This window comes from Panthera pardus, unplaced genomic scaffold, assembly GCF_024362965.1.
Source record: "Panthera pardus isolate Hobbes unplaced genomic scaffold, ASM2436296v1 HiC_scaffold_24, whole genome shotgun sequence".
Taxonomy (NCBI): Eukaryota; Metazoa; Chordata; class Mammalia; order Carnivora; family Felidae; genus Panthera; species Panthera pardus.
Window position 1 is genome coordinate 61,183,657 of NW_026526810.1, and position 21,547 is coordinate 61,205,203.

Here is a 21,547-nt window from a genome sequence, read left to right on the forward strand (position 1 = left end):
GGTCTCAAATGCTATTTCCTCTTCAATTCTAGATTGAACGTAGCAGGTCGAGTTTGGGATGAGCACCGGGTGTTGTATAGAAGCGATGATTCACGGGAATCTACCCCCCAAACCAAGAGCACACTGTATACACTGTATGTTAGCTAACTTGACAATAAATTATATTAAGAAAAAAAGTCTGACTTTTATTTGGATCTCAGGTGAGAGTAACAGGTTCCTCAGCAGCACTGCCTGTCTCCCCAGCTCTTATTAGAATCTGGGGGCGTCCTGCCGTACTTGTCAGCCGGAGTGACATATTGCACAGGGATTTCAAACGTAGAGCTCACATTCCAGGACAGTGGAGTTCTGAATGCCAACAGGAAATTGTGCATCCTGGCAGTGTAGTGAGAAAGAAGCTGGGCTTTGTTAAATTCCTTAAATCATTTTGAAGGAGATTTTACCAGCTCAGAGATACTGGAAATGAGATCTGCTCAGAACAGCCTGTAGAGACAAACTGAACCCAGGTTGGCCGTAGAAACATACTCGAGAACCAGAAGAAACATTTTTTACCTAAATTGTTACCTACGGAAATGTGGGTCTTACCCTGGCACCTGAAATAAATGACACCAATCTCCATTCATTTCCTTCCCACTATAAACCCGCCTATTTCAGCAGGACTATTAAAACTGTACAGCGGGTCAGAGCAAATTGTTGCTAGCAGCAGCTTCAATAAATCTGTGCCTCTGAACTGCAGGAAAAATTAAAATGCAGAAATTAGAAATCAAAGGCGTTGAGTTTAGTGTGAGAATTATCTGATTAACTATACTTTCATAATCCCCTAGATCTCAATCTCATAATGCCCTAGGGAAAACCTGAGGCAGGTGGGCACGGACAGTTCCACCTTCCAAAGGAAGGCATGAATTTCAATATGCCATAGCAACAGAATACATTTCTCATTAAAGATGCAGACATAATACAGCTCAGAATAAAACTTCCTAGGAAACAAACACCAAAAGGCAGTATTGGTGTTCACAGTTAACTTGCAATGCATGAGACATGCCTAAAATGTTTTCTTATTGGGGCAGGAAATTGTTTCCTGAAATCAGGGTCATTGTGGCTTTTTGGGGGGGAGTAAAGGCCTCAGGAAAAGTCAAATGAGAATGAAACTTTAAGAGAGGCAGGAGCATAGACAGACCCGAAGGGCAGGCATTGGAAACCAGTACAAAGGAGGAGGGGGAGGAAGGGACGATCTTCAAGAGCTATCTCAGGATTTTGCACTGAGCACTTTTACACTAAGTCATTTAATCACTATTTTATATCACTAAGTCATTTAATTCTTAAAATAACCTAGTGAAGCAGGTATTTTAACCCCCATTTTACAGAAGACGAAATAGGCTCTGAGAGTTGAGACCACTTGCTCGGGGTCAGGCAATCCTTGAATTGTAGAGTCTTATCTAGGACTCAAATCCTCATCTATCTCATGTTGACCTTTGCTCTATACAATAAGCTCGAGAGGTTAAACAGGCGTTGACCTGGAGGCAATTGCAAATGAGCCACCCTACTGCTTGGTGGCTTAATCTATTGTTTCAACAAACTGGTCCCTGTGGAGACACCCAGGAGATGAATCAGCTCCCTGTATGCACCTCGTGGAGAAGATCTGCCTCCCAGGCTTTTGCTAACACTCAGAAGCTGCCCCTCCTTCAGTGGTTTTGTTTCAGGAGCCTTTCACCAGGGTGTTGTATTAACTTTGACCTTATTATGTAATCTTCCAATCTTAAGGTGTCAGGAAAAAAAGAGACATTTCTATGTGTTTGGCTGCAGGAGATATATCCTTCGCTGTGGATCCTTGCCTGTGTTAAGTGTTGCTATGTCTGTGCCTTTTATGAGAGCTAAATGGATAACATCAAGAAAAGAAAAATGTTTTCTTGTACCTGTCCCCTCCCTAATGAAGAAAGGAATTCAAGGCTTTTTTGGTATGGCTTCCATTTCACTGGACCAAAGAGATACATCAATTTAGTAGTTTTATTGCAAAGATCTTGGGAACTAATGATGATTTCTTAACATTAAAAAAAAAAAAAAGACTTCTGTAAGTGTGTATGCCATCCTTCCCTATTGGTACCAAATTAAAAGCAGGTGTCCTTTTAAGAATGATTTCTGGGGGCACCTGGGTGGCTCAGTCGGTTAAGCGTCCGACTTCGGCTCAGGTCATGATCTCGCGGTCTGTGAGTTCGAGCCCCGCGTCAGGCTCTGGGCTGACGGCTCAGAGCCTGGAGCCTGCTTCCAATTCTGTGTCTCCCTCTCTCTCTGCCCCTCCCCCGTTCATGCTCTGTCTCTCTCTGTCTCAAAAATAAATAAACGTTAAAAAAAAAAAAAAAGAATGATTTCTGTTCATGAGCTTGGCTGGTGACAGTATTTTCTCACCCTATCACCAGTAACAGAGCTTACAATTTAAATGCTTGAATACTTGAAGAAAAGGAACAGAAAGGTGGGGTTTTATTTTCTAAAAATAAATCTTCAGTCAGTATATGGATAGTACTTATGGATATGGTAATGTGTCAAAAAAGATGGCAGCTAGCAGAGGTCAGCTCCCTCACCTCTACAGTTCTTCCATCATTGCCTTTTATTCATTCATTTTTTAACATTTATTTATTTTTGAGACAGACAGAGCATGAATGGGGGAGGGTCAGAGAGAGGGAGACCCAGAATCTGAAACAGGCTCCAGGCTCTGAGCTGTCAGCACAGAGCCCGATGCGGGGCTCCAACTCACGGACCGCAAGATCACGACCTGAGCCAAAGTCAGACGCTTAACCGACTGAGCCACCCAGGCACCCCAATCATTGCCTTTTCTACTTCCCCTAAGTGGAGCCTAAGTCAAGGCAGACCAAAGTCATGAGTGCGATTAACCGAAGAAATGTGTTTTCAACAAACAGATGACTGCTGTTATTAGGAGGTGAAGCTGAAAGGGATATTGAAGACAGATTCAATGTTGTGTAGAGTCCAGCAAGATGGGTAAAGCTTATCTTGATCAGCTGTGGACTCTTAACTTCTGTGTCTCCAAGCATGGTAGATCTCAGTGAGTGACCAGGCTCAGGCTTGCCTTACAAATGGCTAAACCAGCAAAGATTTGAAATTCTTGGCCAGAGTGAAGGGGCCAGGGTCTTTGGCCAGCAAATAGAGTGAAGCTAACTGGCCCTCCTGGAATTGAGTCCACAACCCTAGCCTCATTAACACCGCTTGGGCAATTGACCACCATTAGAAAGCATAGCAAATGACATACTGAATTATGTGACCATGGCCTCTTTAGTATGTTTAAAACTGTATCAATCTTGCTGGTAAAAGACCTATAAGAAGCCCTGTTATGTGAGAAAATCCTCAGGACCAAATACTTCACTTGAGAATCTGCCAGAGGGGAAATAAACACATGAGTTTTATTTCAGTAATAAGGCTTCTGATTTTGTCAAGCCTTTAAGAATTATATATGGAAAAGGAATAGAAGTGCTGAAAAGATAAAAACGAAAAATTTCTAGTTTGGCCCCATAGGCATAAGGTTGTTACTATGTGCTTTCCAGCTGCTGTTGATATTGGCCGCACAGCACCCCGATGTTCAAACGCTGTTGGTTGGCAGGGCTGGCTTGGAACAACTCAAGCATCTCAAAAGTATTTTATTGCTCTGTGGGCACCTCACTAAAGGTGATGGCTGATGGCTAATGGCTGATGTCTTTCTCTATCAGAGAAAGTGTTTGAAACCTGGGTGGCTCAGTCAGTTAAGCGTCCAACTTTGGCGCAGGTCATGATCTCACAGTTTGTGGGCTCAAGCCCCGCATCGGGCTCTGTGCTGACAGCTCTGAGCCTGGAGCCTGCTTTGGAGTCTGTGTCTCCCTCTCTCTCTGCCCCTCCCCTGCTCACACTCTCTGTCTCTCTGTCTCTCAAAAATAAATAAATGTTAAAAAAAAAATGCAGGGTATGGAGGAGTAAACTTCATATGTGGGGGACATAGGGTGGTGGGGAGGGGGTGTATGAATCTGACTTTCCCCCCGTACCGTCCTAGAAGCAAGGTGGTGCAGTGTAAAAAGTACTGAAAAGTATTAGGCTGGGAGTCAGGCAATCCAAGTCTGGATGCCAGCTCTGTCACTTACCAGATGTGTAAGTTTAGGCAAGTAACTTAACCTTAGTTTATTCTGTCCTAGACTTGATGGGAGAACTAATAAAAAAAACAAACATCAAAGTCTAGTGTCTGAAATCTGTCTACCAACCTACCTACCTGTCTTCTCTCTCTTTCCTTTCTTCACACTCCTTCAGCATTTAGCTATCTATCCCTGAGGTCAAGGATTTTGGCTGTCATAATCAATGTTTTATCTGCAGACCTGGATGAATTGAATCCTAAGGTGGTGAAATAATTTGATTACCCGACTACAGCATAATTATTGATGATTTTGGGGGGAATCTTAGAGAATGGAAGAGGATTTCACATAGAGGTGAATGTCAACTTTCGCCACACTTTAAACTGAAACCGTAGGGTGAGAAACTATAGGCTGAGCCCCAGAATAAATCCTGGACTGGGTAATTAAGCAGCTCCCTTTTGAGCACACCAAAGAAATGCAAGGATCACCAGGAATCCAAGTAGATGTATCATGGTGTTAGATGCTTCTGTTCCATTTCCTTTTTTGGTGGAGTTGTTTGACTGATAAAGCAAGTAGTATCCCATCTATGTATCTTGGTTTCAGTAGAGTATGTGAAAAAGGCTTTTGTAGTCTCCTCATGAACAAGAAGATATTTGAGCTGCAAAATAATATATTTAGAAAAGTTCTTTACCTCTTAAATAATCATAAACAAAAATATAAAATTACCGGAGATGGGATCTAGCGGTATGCCAAAAGTACACCACATCATAGTTTAGTGATAATTAGCACTCTGGATGGCATAATATAGATTCGAAAATATCTTTTTTTAAAAGTTTTTTATTTGGGGGCGCCTGGGTGGCTCAGTCAGTTAAGCGTCCGACTTCAGCTCAGGTCACAATCTCGTGGTCTGTGAGTTCGAGCCCCACGTCAGGCTCTGGGCTGATGGCTCGGAGCCTGGAGTCTGCTTCCGATTCTGTGTCTCCCTCTCTCTCTGCCCCTCCCCCATTCATGCTCTGTCTCTCTCTGTCCCAAAAATAAATAAACGTTAAAAAAATAAAATAAAATAAAAATAAAAGTTTATTATTTGTCTTGAGAGAACGAGAGAGAGAGTGAGCAGGGGAGGGAGGAAAAGAGGGAGAGAGAGGATCCCAAGCTGACATGGGGCTCGAACTCATGAACCGTGAGACCGTGACCTGAGCTGAATTCAAGAGTCAGACGCTTGACTGACTGAGCCACCCAGGTGGCCCTAGATTCAAAAATATTTTAAAGGACCAGATAGGGGCAGGAGTTAATAAAATAAATTAAGAAGAAATTTTTTTTAAAGTTGGTACTTAAGTACTCGGACATGGCCAAGACAGGAAAGGTTTGCGTTAGGGGTTCATGTGGGAGAGAAAACAAAACAAAACACAAAAGTCTAGAAATTCTAGTTAAACATAATCCTAATAGGTACCATTGGTACTGTTTCAAAGCCAGTCGGCTATGAGGCAGCGTGTACAGATTGTCCAAAAACAAGAGGAGAGCACTGCAATCTAGGAGGTAGAAGACAAACTGGAATGCTCATACATTAAAGATAACATGGGCTCTGAAAACCATGCCACAGGTAATGGTGAGGGGGAAGAGGGTGCAGCCAGAAGAAGGGAAGTGTGGATGGTAGGTTACAGAAGGGACCATGACATGTGCCCTCCCATAGGTGGAGGGCTACAGTGTGCAGAGGGTTTGAATGATTCTGGGCAGGCTTCAGGAGAGGTGTGAGGGCCAAGATGTAGCTCTAGAAGGAAGCAGTTTGGGTACAATTTAAGAAAAACATGATTTTTCTTAGCATTTCTTGGTTTTTTTGAAGATGTTAAAGAAATCTCTACACCCGACATGGGACTCGAACTCACAACCCCAACGTTAAGAGTCTCACGATCCACGGACTGAGTCAGTCCGGTGCCCCACCATTTCTGATGTCCAGTAGAAAATGTGGGACTGGAGCTCAGAAAAGGTCTTTTAGGCAGAACCAAAAGAGAGGTCATCCGCGAGGCAGCTGTGAAATCCGTTAGGGTTTCTAGTGTCCTCTGCTACCGTCAGCCCAGAATTGTCACCCATACATCTTCTGGTTACTCTTCATACTAGGTCTGGATCTCTTCCTAGAGCCCCTTCTCTTGAATACTTCCCTTACCCTGGAGCTTCCTGGCCAGCAGACAGAAGGTGGCACCCTGTACCCTCAGCTTTAGCCAGGATCAATCCTACAGCCCCCAACCCTGGAAAACCACCCAAGGCTGGGTGGCATGTCAGCAGCCCAAGGACCTGGAAGAGGCATATACTCCTGTATCCCTTTTAGAGTCCACAGGACTGCACCTAAAGTTTACATGAGGGCTTGGCAAAGAGGAAGGGTTCTGATGCCACCTGACCTCTGAATTTCGAATGGAATGGGGAGCCCCAGAAGCTTCCTGAGGTACCGGGAGCCCTTAATCTGTCGAGCAATAATAGGGGGTTAGTAAAATGTACTCATTAGATTTGAAGAGGAGAAGGGGCTCTCTCAAGGTGAGGAAAGGGCTATCCAAGGAGTTGCAAACTTTGTTATGAATGGGCAGCCACCCTCCATCCTCACTGCACCGGCTCTCTCCCTGCCTCTCTTTAGATTGTAGGCACACCTCTCTCTGCCGTCCTCGGTTGGGGGTCCGAACAACACACTGGGGTTGGAGCAACGCATTCGTGTCCCAAACACACACGCACACACGCGCACGCACACACACGCGAGGGCAAAGTGGGAATAGCGAGAGGGCTCTGACGCCCAGTCTCAGCATGCTGGAGCTAAGCAACTGGCCTTTGTTTGTGAATCGGAGCAGGGTAGGGGGCACCCTCTCGTCGCTGCGGAGCGCGCGCCTTGGCTGGGCGCGCGGCGCGGTGCGGCGGTGTGCGGGGGAGGCCCCACCGCACCCCACCCCCCGGGTCCCGGCGCCGCCCCCGCCCGCTCCGCGCGCTGGGCGCTGCGCTCTCCGCCCGGCCCGCGGCCGCCGCGCACTTGGCTGGGGCGAGAGGCGAAGAGGGGTAGGCGGGCTGCTTGGTTGGCGTTGGCGCTCTGCAGTGCAGTGGAGTGTTAGCCCAGCTCCCTATATGGTCGGGGATTAGCTCGGCGCTGCTGAGGCTGAGCCAGGAGCGGGAGGAGGAGGAGGAAGAGGAGGAGGAGGAGAAAGAGCGCAGCAGCAGCCAGCGCACGCCGAGCGGCTGCTGGGGGAAGCAGAGGCGCCGGAGGCTGGGGCACCGCCGACGCCTCGGGAGCCATGGCCGAAGGGGGAGAAGGAGGCGAGGACGAGATCCAGTTCCTGAGGACTGTGAGTCTCCGCGGCGGGGGCGAGCTGGCGGGCAGGTGGGGAGGAGCGCGGAGCGGGGCGAGGAGGGGCTGCGCTGCGCCGGGTGCCCTATGCCGGGTGCAGGTGCCCGGCGCGTTCTCCGCACCCGCTGGCTGCAGAGGCGGACCAGCCACCCACCCGCGGGGCCGGCAGCGTTAGTGTGGGAAGGGGCACCTTCTCTTGCCTGCCCCTACTTCCCCTACCGCCACCCCCACCCCAGACCTCCACCTCCACCTCTACTGCTGTCCAGGCAACTTGCTACTTGATCCGAAACCTTTGATGCCCAAACTTCCAGCCAGGGTTTGCTCGTGGTTGCCCTAACCTGGAGAATCAGAAGTGGAAGATCTCGCCCCAGAGTCGGTCCGCTCTTCCCCCCCACCCCCGCAACACTCCGCCCCAGCCCCCTGCCTCCTCCGAGGTGCCCCCACGCGCCCGGGAACCGCCAGAAAGATTCAGCGGGGTAGGGGCGAGCGTGGGGAGCCGAGTGCGAGAAGCAGGCGCAGGCGCTCGGTCCCACTCCTGGTATCACTCGGAAGGGAATTCACCCAGCGCTACCCCTGGCACGTTAAGCCCCGAACCGGCAGCTGCTGCTGGAGCGTTACTTGACTGCCCAGAGTGTAGGAGCCGCGGCTTCTGCTGCCTGCTCTCCCGAGCCCCGCAGGACGGGGAAACCCCGGTCTGTGGCTCCGCGTCACTCAGGTCCCCTTCCTGGCACCGGAGGGCGCTGCTCCGCCCCAGATTTTAGGGGAAGTGGCTGGGGGGCGGGGATCTATTGTAGCCACATCAACCTTGCCCCTTAGGAGTTAACTGAAAGCCTTTCGAGGCCGACTACAGCTGGGAGGTGTGGGGGGTATTGAGGTGCGTCCCAGCTCCGATTTAAGCCAGGTGACCTTGAGCAAGTCGCATAATCCGCCCTTCCTTGCCTCAGTTTCCTCTTGTGTAAAATGGAGAAAATATAACCAGCGTTTCAGGGTGATAAGGATTAAATGAGATACTGAATGTCATAATGTTTTGCAAACTGTAAATTGCTCCATAAGTGTTAGATCATTTTAAATGCGCTGTCTAGCTCTCAGGAATTACAATGAAATTCTTTCTTTCCCTCTCCCTCTCTCCTTCTCTTTAAGTGCCCCCCTTCTGACCTGGTCTCTGAAGATCATAGCTTAGGTCTTGTCCCTCTTTTGGACCATTCCCTCCCCTTTTCCAAAGCCCTTGACTTTCTCTTCCAAACATGGTTCCTCTATCAGGGCTGGGAGTCTCATTTGGGAGACTTAAAGGGACCCACCACGCTACTAATGCTACCTTCTGATATTACAGAATTATCCGTTTCTTCATCCTGGATCCAGACCCCCTCCTCATCTCTCACACTGCATTCAAGAGCTCAAGACGGCTTCACATTTGGCCGCTTCTCACAGCCCTTTTGTTGTAAAGCTGCCCGTTCCTTCCAAAACCCTGTGGAATCCCCAAGCTTTCCTTCTAACAGGTGTCCTTGATGTTAGCTGGGTGATACCTCCTGTACTCCGTGTATTGTGTCCTCCTCAATCAGTTGTTTCTTCTGCTTGCTATTAATGATCTTGTAGACGTTGCTGACTGAAGAAATCCCCTTCTGACAGATTGGGTCAGTGTGGAATAGAGGGCTGAGAGGGTCGAGGTGAAATCCTGGTGGTTTTCTTGAGATCTCCACCCTCTGTGTTTCTCGTGGCTTCTGTGGTCACCTTCCCTGACATTTCTTCTCCATCAGGCGGTGTAAGTGGGGTTTTTTTTTGGTATGCCTATAACCAAGACTTACTGTAGAGCAATGGTTCTTAAATTGTGTATGTCTTGGGTGTCCTGCCCCAGAGATGAGAGCAGTTGGGCTCTTTTTAATGCCTATTCGTGGCCTCCTGCAGGGTTCAAGGACCCAGGTTAAGAACCTCTATTGCAGATGTACTGCAGGTCAGTTATGGCTTCCAGGGAGAGCTGGAAGTAACCATGGGAGTGAGTGACTTCACATGTGGCATTATTATTCCTCTTAGTAATCGCCTGGAGTGTTTTTTAGGCGTGTTCTTCAGTGACCCTGTGAACATCTTCATCTGTGGTTTATTGGGGGGAGGGGTGGGGAAATAGGCAATGAAACTGAGATACAGGAAATCAGGTAACTTGGCCATGGTTGCCCAGAGAGTTACTAATGCTCGTCATTACATAACGTTCACTTAAATCCCCACCAGAGCCTGGTGTTGAGCACTACTCCAGAGGCTGTGGTCTTCAGAATGTACTGCCACTGGAACTCCTGCTTTCTGACCTGTGACACTCTTCTCTATATATCCATGAATTAGACACAGTTATTTTTGCAAAACTGACCACCATCAGTTTTGATTCGCACAGAATTTTGACTGCTTTTAGGGGAGTCAGGAATCCCAGGGCTGAGCTAGAAGTAGGATTTTCTCACCTTTGAACATGCCTGGGTTTGAACTCCCCCACCTACCTTTACCTTAGAGTTTGCTGCGTTTCCCCAAACAATATCTTTTAAAGCATTTTGGCCACTTGTCAGTCATGTAATACCTCCTAACCTTCATGTTGTCCTGGACCAGAAGGTGGTTGATACTTGATGATGGAGAAGAATCCTATGTTTGCAACCAAGAACTTGAGGATTGCCATTCCAGACAGCAGAGGCTTTTAAACCTACTTTTAAAAAATAGACCATGGGGCGCCTGGGTGGCTCAGTCAGTTAAGCGTCCGACTTCAGCTCAGGTCATGATCTCACAGTTCATTAGTTTGAGCCCCACCTCGGGCTCTCTGCTGTCTGCAAAGAGCCCACTTCGGATTCTCTGTACCCTTCTCTCTGCCTCTCCCCGACTGGTTCTCTCTCTCTCTCTCAAAATAAATAAACTTAAAAAAATAGACCAAAGAATAGCACTGTGTTGAGGGTCTGTCAAGTTGTCGGTGGTTATGGTATCTTGTTTATTATGATAGTGACAAAAATAAAAGCAGCTGGAGCTATCAGTAACATGAAATGGGCCAGGATTACTGCAGTGATCACAATAGGTGTGTGTACTGGGGCTTTGGACACTTGCTAGGAGGTGGTGTTCACGTTTGCTGCATCCTCTGGTACATCTGAAGCCCATTCTCTCCAAGGTAGGGACAGTCCCTACACAAGGGGTTTGGAAGTGCAAGCACATCACGTAAACTAAATGCTCTTGCACCCCAAACCTTAACCTGACTGTGTAAAACTACATATCCTCTCTGGCCTTCTAAAATCATTGGCAGTCATTCAAGTCAATGAGAGAGAGAGAGTCAGCCAGACAGATAGCCGAAGAATTTTCTTTAAGGCTAAAAATTTCCCTGCCGCTGCTGCTGGCAGTGGCATCATCCTGCCTTCCGATTGTTCTTGCTGACGTCGCCGGTGTCACTGACGTGGCTCCGAAGCTGCTCAGAAGGAGATAAACCTGCCAGCCACTCATCTGAAAGCAAGAAGTTACAGTGAGAGAGGAGTGACAATTACCGTATCTCCAGACGGTTGGAGCGGCTGGCTCTATACCAGGCTCAGAGAGTGCCAGGGAGTAGCTGTTCTCTGCTCCCCCACCTCCCTTTGGCTACAGTTTCCAATGAAAAAGAAAGAAAGAAAGAAAGACCTCCGAACCTCAGCTTGTTGTTTTAAAAACCCCACAGCTTCTCCTTGCTGGCCCCCTCGCCACCACAGAGTTAACTGAAACAGAACTCAAAGTGAGGGAGACAAGTGTTTCCCTGAGTTTCAATTAAAGATTGGTCATAGATGCCTCATTTAGCCCTCCTTGTAGAAAGTTGTCCTCTGTCTAAATTTGCAGCTCTCGAGGGACAGGAGAAGGCATTTGTGCTGAAGATCAAGACAGCTCATGTGGTCTGGGCTCCTCCCTACGGGGTGACTAGGACAGATCCCTGAATTTGAGCTGTGGCACCAAGTGTGAGCCCAAGTCCCTCCACAGCACCTTGTCCCAGGTTGGGAGGACTGTGAACCTGCGCTTGGTGGTTTATAGCTTCTGGCTTGTTTCTCCCCTCGGTAGAGTCCATTCCCGGGGCCACTGCGTGATGCCACTGTCTTGATTTCGGGAGCTTTCTCTCGAGGAGGGAGGTAGACATGCATGACTTCTTCCTTCCAGCACAGCGTCTCAGGGTGACAGTGAATAGTAATGGAGGGAGCGTTAGAATGCAGACCCAGATACCCAGGCCTATGCTGTCGGTGAGCAGAGCTGGGCTCTCCTGCTGAGTTGGGTTTGATGTTTAAAATGACAGAATTCAGACTGTCCTCACAGTCTGGGCCTTCTTGCGTCACTTCCCACATTCCCAGTCTCTTTCCCCTTGGCTCTGGAGAGCTGATCTTATTAAGGAGCTGTAGCGGAATGGCTGGACACCCAGTGTCACCTCCTTTCCAGGGAAATGCCCCAGGGCGGGGGGTGGTGTGTATGAAAAGGAAGCAAGGTCCTTCTCTCAAAGAAATGAACTTGCATCAGAAAGGCTGCATCCTCACCAAGGGGTGGCTCCCACCCACGAGGTACTGATTGCCCACAGCCAGGGGTTGTCCTGAGGGATCTGAAGCTGCCGAACTCCAGGGTCACGAGGTGATGGTGACCGTGAACTTGGAAATACTTGGAATGTGTTGCAGCCTGTGCAAGAGGAGTGAGACCAAGAACAGGTGTGCAGTTGAAGGTGTGACTGATGGAAGAAAGGTGTTTCTGACGTCTGTGCGTATTTTGTCTTATGCTGATATGATTGGTAACAGGATAAAGACACTTCAGTGCAATACGTTTTTCAAACAATTCATTCCTTTCCCATTATTAGTTTAGAGGAAAAACAAATATATTTCTCCCGTTCCTTAGGACTGATCTGAGGAAAAAAAAGTGTTGAAAAAAGGATGGGAGGAGTTTATCTGGAGAGTAAAATACTATGATAATTATTTTCAAAGGGTTTGTATCAAAGTAGATCTTATTATGTCTGTCTGTATTTATTTGTCTCTTTTGCTTGTTTTGTGATCATTTGTTTCCACTCCTTCCTGGGAAGGATTTTTTAATGTCCTAATTCGGTTTTTCCTTTACCTTACTACGTAAAGAGTTTTGAGTTCAGAAGCCACATTTTCTAATGACTTGGGATCCTTTTGAACGATTCTTACCAATATCATTGTGTAGGCAGAAGAGGTCCTGTGTCTTCAGAAACCAGTCCTTTAGCTCCTTTCCCACCCTTCCACAGCCTTGTAAACCCTTCTCGATTATAACTCGGTCTTTAAGCTACCCTTGATACAAGATTTATCCAGTAGGAGTGAAATGTAATAAAACATAAAAAAAAACTGAGCATAGAAGCAGGAATTCTTAATTCCAGACAAAGCTCACTGTGACCTTGAGTGAGTCATTTAAGAAAACAGGTTTCATTTCCACCACTGTATGGAGATAGAATCTGCTTTCATGGCTTCACAGAAGTGTAATGAAAGGCATTGGTAATTCTAGCAATACCCCAAATGAGAGACAAGGGTGTGTTTTGTAGGATATCCTCATCGTGTGTCTCTTGCATAGGACATCAGCCCTACTTGTGACCAGATCTTGTTGTTGAAAAAGCAACTCATTTTCTCTTTCTCTACGATGCCCCTTGCCACAGGTCTCACCCTCTTCTCAGAGTTGTTACACTGTCTCCAGTGTTGGCTCAGCCCCGGTGTTGGGAAATTACCCCGCTAAAGCAAACACCAACTTACCTCAAGTTATTTGACTAAAAGGCTTGATTGAGAAGGCAAGTCATTTGGTGCAAGAGCCTTCAAAAGGCCAGGCAGGCCCCCAGGATTGCGGCCACCAGACAGAACACTCAGAGTTATTTTTTGCCCTCTCAGAAAATTACCAAAGCTACGACTTCCCACAGGACCACCTTTTATTATTGAATTCCATTTCTCTTCCTTTCAAAGCTACCTTCCTCCTTCTCCCCTCCCACTTCTTTTATGAGCCCCTTCTTCCTTTCCCCCAGAGCGTTGGGACCAGCTTTTCTATGAAGCCAGCCCTGCTTTTCCTCTGGATTTTGCTGCTTCAGTCATGTCTGTTTGGGGACTCAGGGCCGTTGGAAAGTTCCTTTTGGCCGCACCTGGATGAAGCAGATGCTTTTGTGGTGGGAGCCCAGCCAATGCTGAGGCTGCCGGGTACCACTTCTCCCCAGGGAGCCACGTCCAGTCTTCGGGGCTCTGGTGTCCTCTCAGCCATCTTCTTGTTCGGAAGCCGATGGGGTATTTTAGGGACAAAGACATTTCTAGCCACTGCAGTTTCCTTTGCTTCCGTGAGCTTTGCCATCCTAGCACCTCTTCAGTTCAGAGACAGGGAGGAAAAAGTGCTGGCACTTGGTCCTGACCCTGCTCCTGGGAGGAGCCCTGTGAGGTGCCAAGATGATTTTTCCCCCTCTTTATGTCATTTCTGATTCCTGATTGTTAGAAAACAAAGTTCAGATCGGCTCTGAGACTGATGATGCAGTATTCAAAAATAAAAGCTGTGCCTCCTCTCCTCACATGCACCTCTCCCCCTCTCTAGCCCGGAGCACATTGCTGATGCTACAGGAATACACCGGGCTGTTGTCCTCTTCGGCGGGTCGCAGCCCTGCAGGTAGGAGGCACTGAGACACAAGGCTTCCCCCTTTTTTCTTTCACCTTCTACCTCTTTAGGCAGTGGGCTCCTTCTTGATTTCCGGTCTCCCGGCCCCCACAGGGGCTTGTCTACTTGAGGAGGTCTTCTTTTTGTTGGATTCCATGCCCAAGAAGAAGGAAAGCAAGCATTGTATCTTCAAGTCAGATTACAGAGAGATTCAGAAATTTTGCTCAACATGAGCCATCCCCTCTGGGGTGACAGCTGCTTGCTGCTGCTTACTTGAGGAGTACAGAGGAGTCAGGAGAGAGCTCTGGAGACAGAGCGGCTGCTGCCTGTGCAGAATCTCGCAGGCCATCAACAGTTTTTCTACGGAGTTCCGTTTATGTGTGGTTTTATGCTGCAGGAACCAACCAGCGTGATGAGCAAGGTAGCACAGTTTGAGAGGAAGCGCGAGACTGAAAATCTGGGTTGGTGTCAGTGTGGACATGACCCACGTACAGAAGGCTTGCTTTCCTAGTCTGTCTTTGGAATGAGGCATTCACTCAAGAAATGCCCTCTATCAAAATACTGAAATGCAAAATTGTGAGCTCAGCGGGTGCCATTAATGATTAGCATCATTAACAGCCAAGCAGAGCCAGTTCCTGAAGGAATGGGAATTGGATCAGTGAAAGATGAGAGCGTCTGGGAACATTACTGAGAGGGACAAGCCTGAGTGAACATGCACTGGGTCTTGGGAAGCCCTGAGTAGGCAGAGGAAGCATTAGGGCACAGGAGTCTGGACTCTGGGGCTGCTGGCACAGAAATGCTCCTCTTTATCCACTTATGGCTTCTGATCAGAGGAGAGGAAGCTTTGAGTTACAGGAGACAAAGTGACCAACCTCAGGCTAGGCATTGGAGAGAGCACTACTTGGAACCAGGACTGGTGTACGAAATACTTTGTTTTTCATAGTTCAGAATCAGAGGCAATGGTTAGAATAAGAAAGTCTCAGATTTTTATGAGGTGACTCTCCATCAAGGTGAGAGCTAAGGTGCTGCCCTCCTGAAGTAGAAAAGCATTCAAGGGACAAAAGTCCATTATCCATGATCGTGTTTGTTGATAGGTTGCTCATCATTATCCCAAGGAAATGCCGCAGAGTTCCTGAAACCAACTTAGACCAGTTCCTACTGCAAAAAAGGGAGGATGCCAAGGAGAGCTGCCTGTCTCCCAGTAAGAGCAAATAGAAAAGGCTCTTCCTGGAAGGTCCATGCTTCTCAACAGACCAGTGGCAGGGCCTGGCATTTCGTCTCTGATAATTTCACAGTTGAGTTCTCTAATGGGCTTGAGCAGAGAGAGCTAGTCAATGGGACTACGGGAAGAAATGGAAAGTTCTCCATCCCTGGCACATAAATGTGCACGCTGTAAGAAGTATCGATTGGGACAGCTGTACTCTATGCTGTGGACCAGATCCAGACTTTAAATAATGCTAAAACAATGCAGGGGATCCAGTGGGCCACAACTGCACATTGAACCAAGAGCTGAATCCTGAAGGTCAAGTCAAAATAGAGCAGCTACTCCTGGAGGAGTGTAAGCCCCTTATGAGCCCTTGCATCTGTCTGTGATCATCATTGTCTGTCATTCAGGACACGTGGCTGTTGTTCTGAACTATAGCAGTGATCCACCCTCAAGTCGACCTCTCTTCTGTCTAGGCTGGCCAGAAAAGGGGAGTCCAAGAATAAACCATAGCAGTATCTTGAACGAATCTCATTTCTTTGCAAAAGGAATTTTAAGATGAAAAACATAACAGAGTACACCGCGGTCCAGTGGGTAAACTCAGAGCTAAAGCATTTGCTCTATTTGGTGGCATTTCTGTCACCAGATGCTGTAGGATTGTCTGCCCTTCCCTGGGTTTTAGTTCATCCATTTATCAAGGCATGGTGATAATGACTATATCTCAGGGATGCCTTGAAAATAGGATTGAAGGGACTCTGGGTCTCCTCTAGGAAAATGAGGTATGTATATATGGAGGGAGTGGCTTGGAATGAAAGTTGCCTTGTTGCCCAATTACCTTAAAAGGTTCCTATCAACCTAAAGTGGGAGTCATAGACTCTACACTCCAGGAATACAAGGGCTTTATATTCAGTCTGTTCTGAATCCCCAAGTATCTTAACATCACAAACTTAAACACTTTGGGGGCCAGGCAGGTAACTAAATATATGAATCAGGCTTTATTTGCAAAGGGAGGTGGGCCTGATGTACACATTCAGGTAAAAAATTCTTGAACACTTCCAGCCAAGCAAAATACCCCTGCAGCAGGATTGTGAGCTGCTCGCCAGCTTGCAGGCGTGGATGAACTCTCACATTTTAAGTGCATAAGCTGCCCAGGATGCATGAATATTTTTATGAGTAGGATGAGGCTCACAATACACATCAAGGTCCTTGGATGAGAATGTCAACATAAAAGACAGTGTATCATTTATAACAGTGCATAAAAGACAGATGGGCAGGAAGATAAATTAAGAGGCTTAATAAATGATAGACTTGATCATCAAAATGAATTCAGATTGTGCTAGCCTTTAAAAACCCTTTAAAATGATCACATGGATATAGATATCATGAAATTTGAAGTAAGCAGGGTATCCCCTCGACATTTATTGACCAGCTACTCACTGGCCCTGACCACGTTGCTGGCCTTTACATAGATGAATAAGAAAGATATCTTAACGTTTATTGCCTCCATTGCTGGAGGTCACGAGGGGGCTCAGTCTTGTTTTGAGGTAGCAAGGGTATCAGTCATTTCAGATCAATGTATAACAATTAATTTAAGTTTTCTGTAACTCCATGGTCCTAAAATAACTCTTACTAAAATGTGTGACCTTGGGGAGTTTCGTAACTTCTGTGCCTGTTTCCTCATGTGTTAAATGTGAGTGATAATAGTGTCTGTCCCAGACGGTTGTTGTGGGGATTAAATGTGTTAATCTGTGTTAGGTGCCTGGAAGAGTGCCCAGCATCTAATAAGTCCTCAACAAATATTAGCTACTAATACTGTCCCAACAAACAGCATCAGCATTGACATTAGGCACACTAGCTATTCCAAATGTCATTGCATGTTCATTTTATTAAAAAAAAATTTTTTTAGGGGCGCCTGGGTGGCTCAGTCGGTTAAGCGTCCGACTTCGGCTCGGGTCATGATCTCACGGTCTGTGAGTTCGAGCCCCGCGTCGGGCTCTGTGCTGACAGCTCAGAGCCTGGAGCCTGTTTCGGATTCTGTGTCTCCCTCTCTCTCTGCCCCTCCCCTGTTCACGCTCTATCTCTCTCTGTCTCAAAAATAAATAAACGTTATAAAAAATTTTTTTTTAATAACGTTTATTCATTTTTGAGAGACGGAGACAGAGCACAAGTGGGGGAGGGGCAGAGAGAGAGGGAGACACAGAATCCGAAGCAGGCTCCAGGCTCTGAGCTGTCAGCACAGAGCCCGATGTGGGGCAAACTCACGAACTGTGAGATCATGACCTGAGCTGAAGTCGGACGCTCAACCGACTGAGCCACTCAGGCTCCCATTGCACGTTCATCTTAGAGTTGAAAAGTACAAAAGGACAATGCCCTGTGATCATTCTGTGGTCTTGATTCCTGGCATTCTGCTTACCTATAATATGATCAGGCCTTGTGACTAGCAGTGAACCTGGAATGGACATGACCTCAGGAGCACAGATGGATGGGTCATTTCTTAAGTGCCCACTTTGCAAAGCCTCTTGTTACAAGTGAATGGGCAACATGATTTTTGGAGACTCCTAAACACAGACAACTCATCCTTGGTTTGGGGAGATTTTTTTCTTCAACATATGTTTTAAATGTGGAAATATGCCTTTCTGAGAATTCACTGTATTTTCAGCAATACAAGGTCATCCCACTATAAGGATCTGGCTATGCACCTTCTCGATCCCTTCTCGTGACTAAGGATGCAAAGCATGAACCTAAAGTAAAGCTTGATTCTTATTACATCCTTTGGTGTCCTCTTCTCTGGAGGGTCCTGTTATGGGGAGTGGTCCAATCATCTGCTTCTCACCTTTCCTATCAAACATTATTCCCATCTTTTCTTTCTCTGCTTTCCATGGAATTAAAATGGATAATGTTGGCTATGTAATCCCTATTAACAGTTTTCCTGTCCCTGGATGAGAGTATATGTTTACCTGGTTAAAATACTCTACTTCTTGTCAGTGACAGGTGTATAGGATGTCTACGCACATGGGCTGGCTAATGGCACCTTCGTTTTGACTAGATAATATCACCCTAGTTGGCTCTTTGTTTTCACTCAAAAAGAAGATCTGAAAACTTAACCGAAAACAACTGGGCGAAGTAGTTGGGAAATTTAATTAAAAGAATTAAAGCAACATTTCCCCAAATAATAGAGAATGGTTGGGCTTTTGATTTCCTTAAAGTAAGGAAGCAATTGTTCTTGGTGTTTAATCATGGTGTTTGAACAGCAATATATTTCACTTTTTTAGTTGTGAATAAAAACTAAACTGTATGGATGATCTATTTCATATACTCCAGCCTCAGTTTTTTAATATATAGAATGGTAGAAATCATAACTAATTCTCAGGGAGGGGTCAGGATGAAATGACCAGACTCCAAGATTCTCCAGAGCAAGGCCATATTTTATTACTATTCGCTGCCTCCTTCCCTGTAAAATCTGATAATGTCTGGCACTTGACGATGTCCTCAGAAATCATACTTTATAAAATATAAAACGCTGTAAAGATGTTGCACGTGCATATTAAAAACTGGGCAACGGTGAAGTCTGATTATGTATATATAAAGCTCACTATTATAATCAAATAAATTTAAGATCAAAGTTGTGAATTACTTAATTTTATACATAAATATTATTGTACTGGCTCATAATTAGGCATAATTGTACAATTCACATAAATGACTATAATTAGTATAAATTGTGCCTAGCCAGATCAATCTTTAAAAAAAAAAGATTAAAAAAGAACTGAGTATCATAGTTCTTTCTTTCTTCTTACTGACCCTAAACTTGATGGTTTCTCTGGTACCACATACCATTTTTAGATCGCCACCTGTAGTGTCTGTTAAGAGAGTGGTTAAGAGCTCAGAGTGAGATCATGATGTGAATTCTGTATTTGTCATTTATAAGCTATTAAACTGTCAGGACAGTTTCTTCATCTCTAAAATGGGGATATTACTAGCTTCTCACGGAGCTGTTGAGATAGTTAAATATGGTGATGTTTGTGGAACTGTCATGAGCACAGAACCTACTCATACTGTGCGTATTTTGTTTTCCGTGCTATACTCTGCGATTTGACATAGTGTGTATTTTAATGGTAGGTCCTACTGCCCAGTGGCTGAGACTCCCTTTGCCATGGCCCCGGCACCCATGCTCAGCCACTGCTTCAACCAGCCACCTGGGATCCCGTAGCAGCTGCTCTTTCATGATAGGGGAACTGTTTAGGGGGTAGAAGATGCGCTTAAAACTGTTTGTTTACTACAATTTCTAACTCAATTAATTGGAAAAAATAGAAATAGCTCTTCCACCTGCTCTTCGGAAGACTTAGCCAAATGAAAACCTGTGGGTGTGCATGTGTTTCTGCTTGATTTTCTGAACACGTGAATGAAAAGGTTGCAGTCCCAAGTCTCGCTTTTAACGAAAAACAGGAACCTGCGCCTGACCCCCAGCTGTTCGGTAGATGATGGCAAATATGTTGACTGATCCCCAGGTTTTGCTCTGGTCTCAGGTTGTGCTAAGTGCATGGTATTCATGGTCATGTCCTGATGAGGCCTTCAGAATACACATAGGAAGGCAAATAACTCACAAAGCCAGGGAGGCTCCTAGGTCTAGTCTAAACTGCTAAAATCAAATGAAAATTAAAAAGCAGGTTCACTAGGGGCACCTGGGTGGCTCAGTTGGTTAAGTGTCTGACTCTCGGTTTTAGCTCAGGTCATGATCTCACAGTTCGTGGGTTCGAGCCTTGCGAAGGGCTCTGTGCTGACAGCATGGAGCCTGCTTGGGATTCTCTCTCCCTCTATCTCTGCCCCTCCCCTGTTCTCTCTCTCTCTCTCTCTCTCTCTCAAAATAAATATATAAATAGACTTAAAATTTTTTTAAAAAGCAGGTTTACTGGGGTTGTAGAGTCAAAGAAATTTAGGGTTAACCTCTCTCTAGCCCATAAGTTCGGTATATAATATGTCATTGGGGAAAATATGGTCCTTTTGCTCCAGACATCCTTCTCAACATATGACAAGGTACATGGAATCCCTGACATTCAAAATACTCCTGGAGATTAAGGCATTATCTCCAAGGCAAACATATTGTCTGGGGGTGGGGGAGTGGATTTAGATGTTGCTGTACGTGCTCCTGGATTATCAAATTGTCCAGGAATAACACCTTGATCTGGTAATGTGGCATTCAGGGTTGAAAGATAAGGAATGGTCACTAGGGCACTGGCAGGTTCAGTACCCGGTAGGTAACTTTGGATTTCCTAGAGAAATAGAAAAAGGGAGGATACATTAAAAAAAAAAAAAAAAAGGCACCTAAAGGATAAATATAAGGAGAAAGAGGCTAAGCATCACTAATTTCATAAGTTTCACCCCATTGTTATTTTGTAGATGCCAGTATCTTAGATGGAACTCAGTGTGTTTCATTAAAGAGGAGTGATTCTACACTGATGTAGGCAAAATGTGTGTCATCACGAAAATAAACCCAATGTTACCATGGAATCATCCAGGCTTGGGGATACAGGGACTAATGTCTCAGTTTCTGACCTCAGTGGCTCATATGAAGTCAGCCCATGAACACTGAGAAATAAGAATGGCCCTGCCATCACACACATGTGTGCCTGACTCTCAGGACCAAACATACACATGGGACATTTCTGGGTCCTTCTGGAAATAGAAAGTGGATATGGGACGACGCCATACATGTGAAACACATATGTGCTCTATATATCTTTGATGCCAGTTTGCTAATTATTGATATTTTTGTAGTTTTTGTGTTTCTAGATGTTTGCAAAATGATGCTTATTTGAGAAACAAGAGGTTATTTTGATGTTTTTCCACCTTAGGAAAGATTTGTTATGTTTTAAAATCTCTAATCTGTACCAGGTACAGACCAGTAACCACTCCATATGCCCCTTTATTTCTGTGAGATTCTTGAGTGCTATCAACAGCACATACCAGCTTCCTCTACTGGCATGTGAACCTGCAGATTTAAAGCAAAACTTAGCCAGTGTTAACATCTGCAGATGAAAGAAAGTCATTTTATTACTAGTTCAAATTACTGGATAACTCAAGATTGATTTTTGTTTGGCTTTGTACTTTATGACTTTCATGTCGCTCATCTTGTTTTTACTTTTTATTATCCCTGTTTCTTCTTAGTGCTTGTCCTCCTTTAAAACCTCCTTCTGGACCTTCTTTGGAAATTTCCTTCTGTAGGTCCCGAATAGGACTGTGATGAGGTTCCTCTTTCTTTCTTTATATGAGTGTATTGAGGACTATTTGTTTTGTTTTGTTTTGTTTTGTTTTTCACTGTCTGAAATCTGAGCTAAATCAGAG

General features: G+C 45.8%; 1 protein-coding gene across 1 annotated transcript in view; it reads left to right on the forward strand.

The window, feature by feature from the left end:
* Positions 1–7,178: 7,178 nt before the first annotated feature.
* RYR3 (ryanodine receptor 3) overlaps positions 7,179–21,547 on the forward strand; it is a 524,284-nt gene continuing 509,915 nt past the window's right edge. The window contains exon 1 of the mRNA XM_053889214.1: positions 7,179–7,417. Within this exon, the coding sequence (XP_053745189.1) occupies positions 7,367–7,417 (51 nt within the window). The 5' untranslated portion in view covers positions 7,179–7,366. The remainder of the gene's footprint in view (positions 7,418–21,547) is intronic.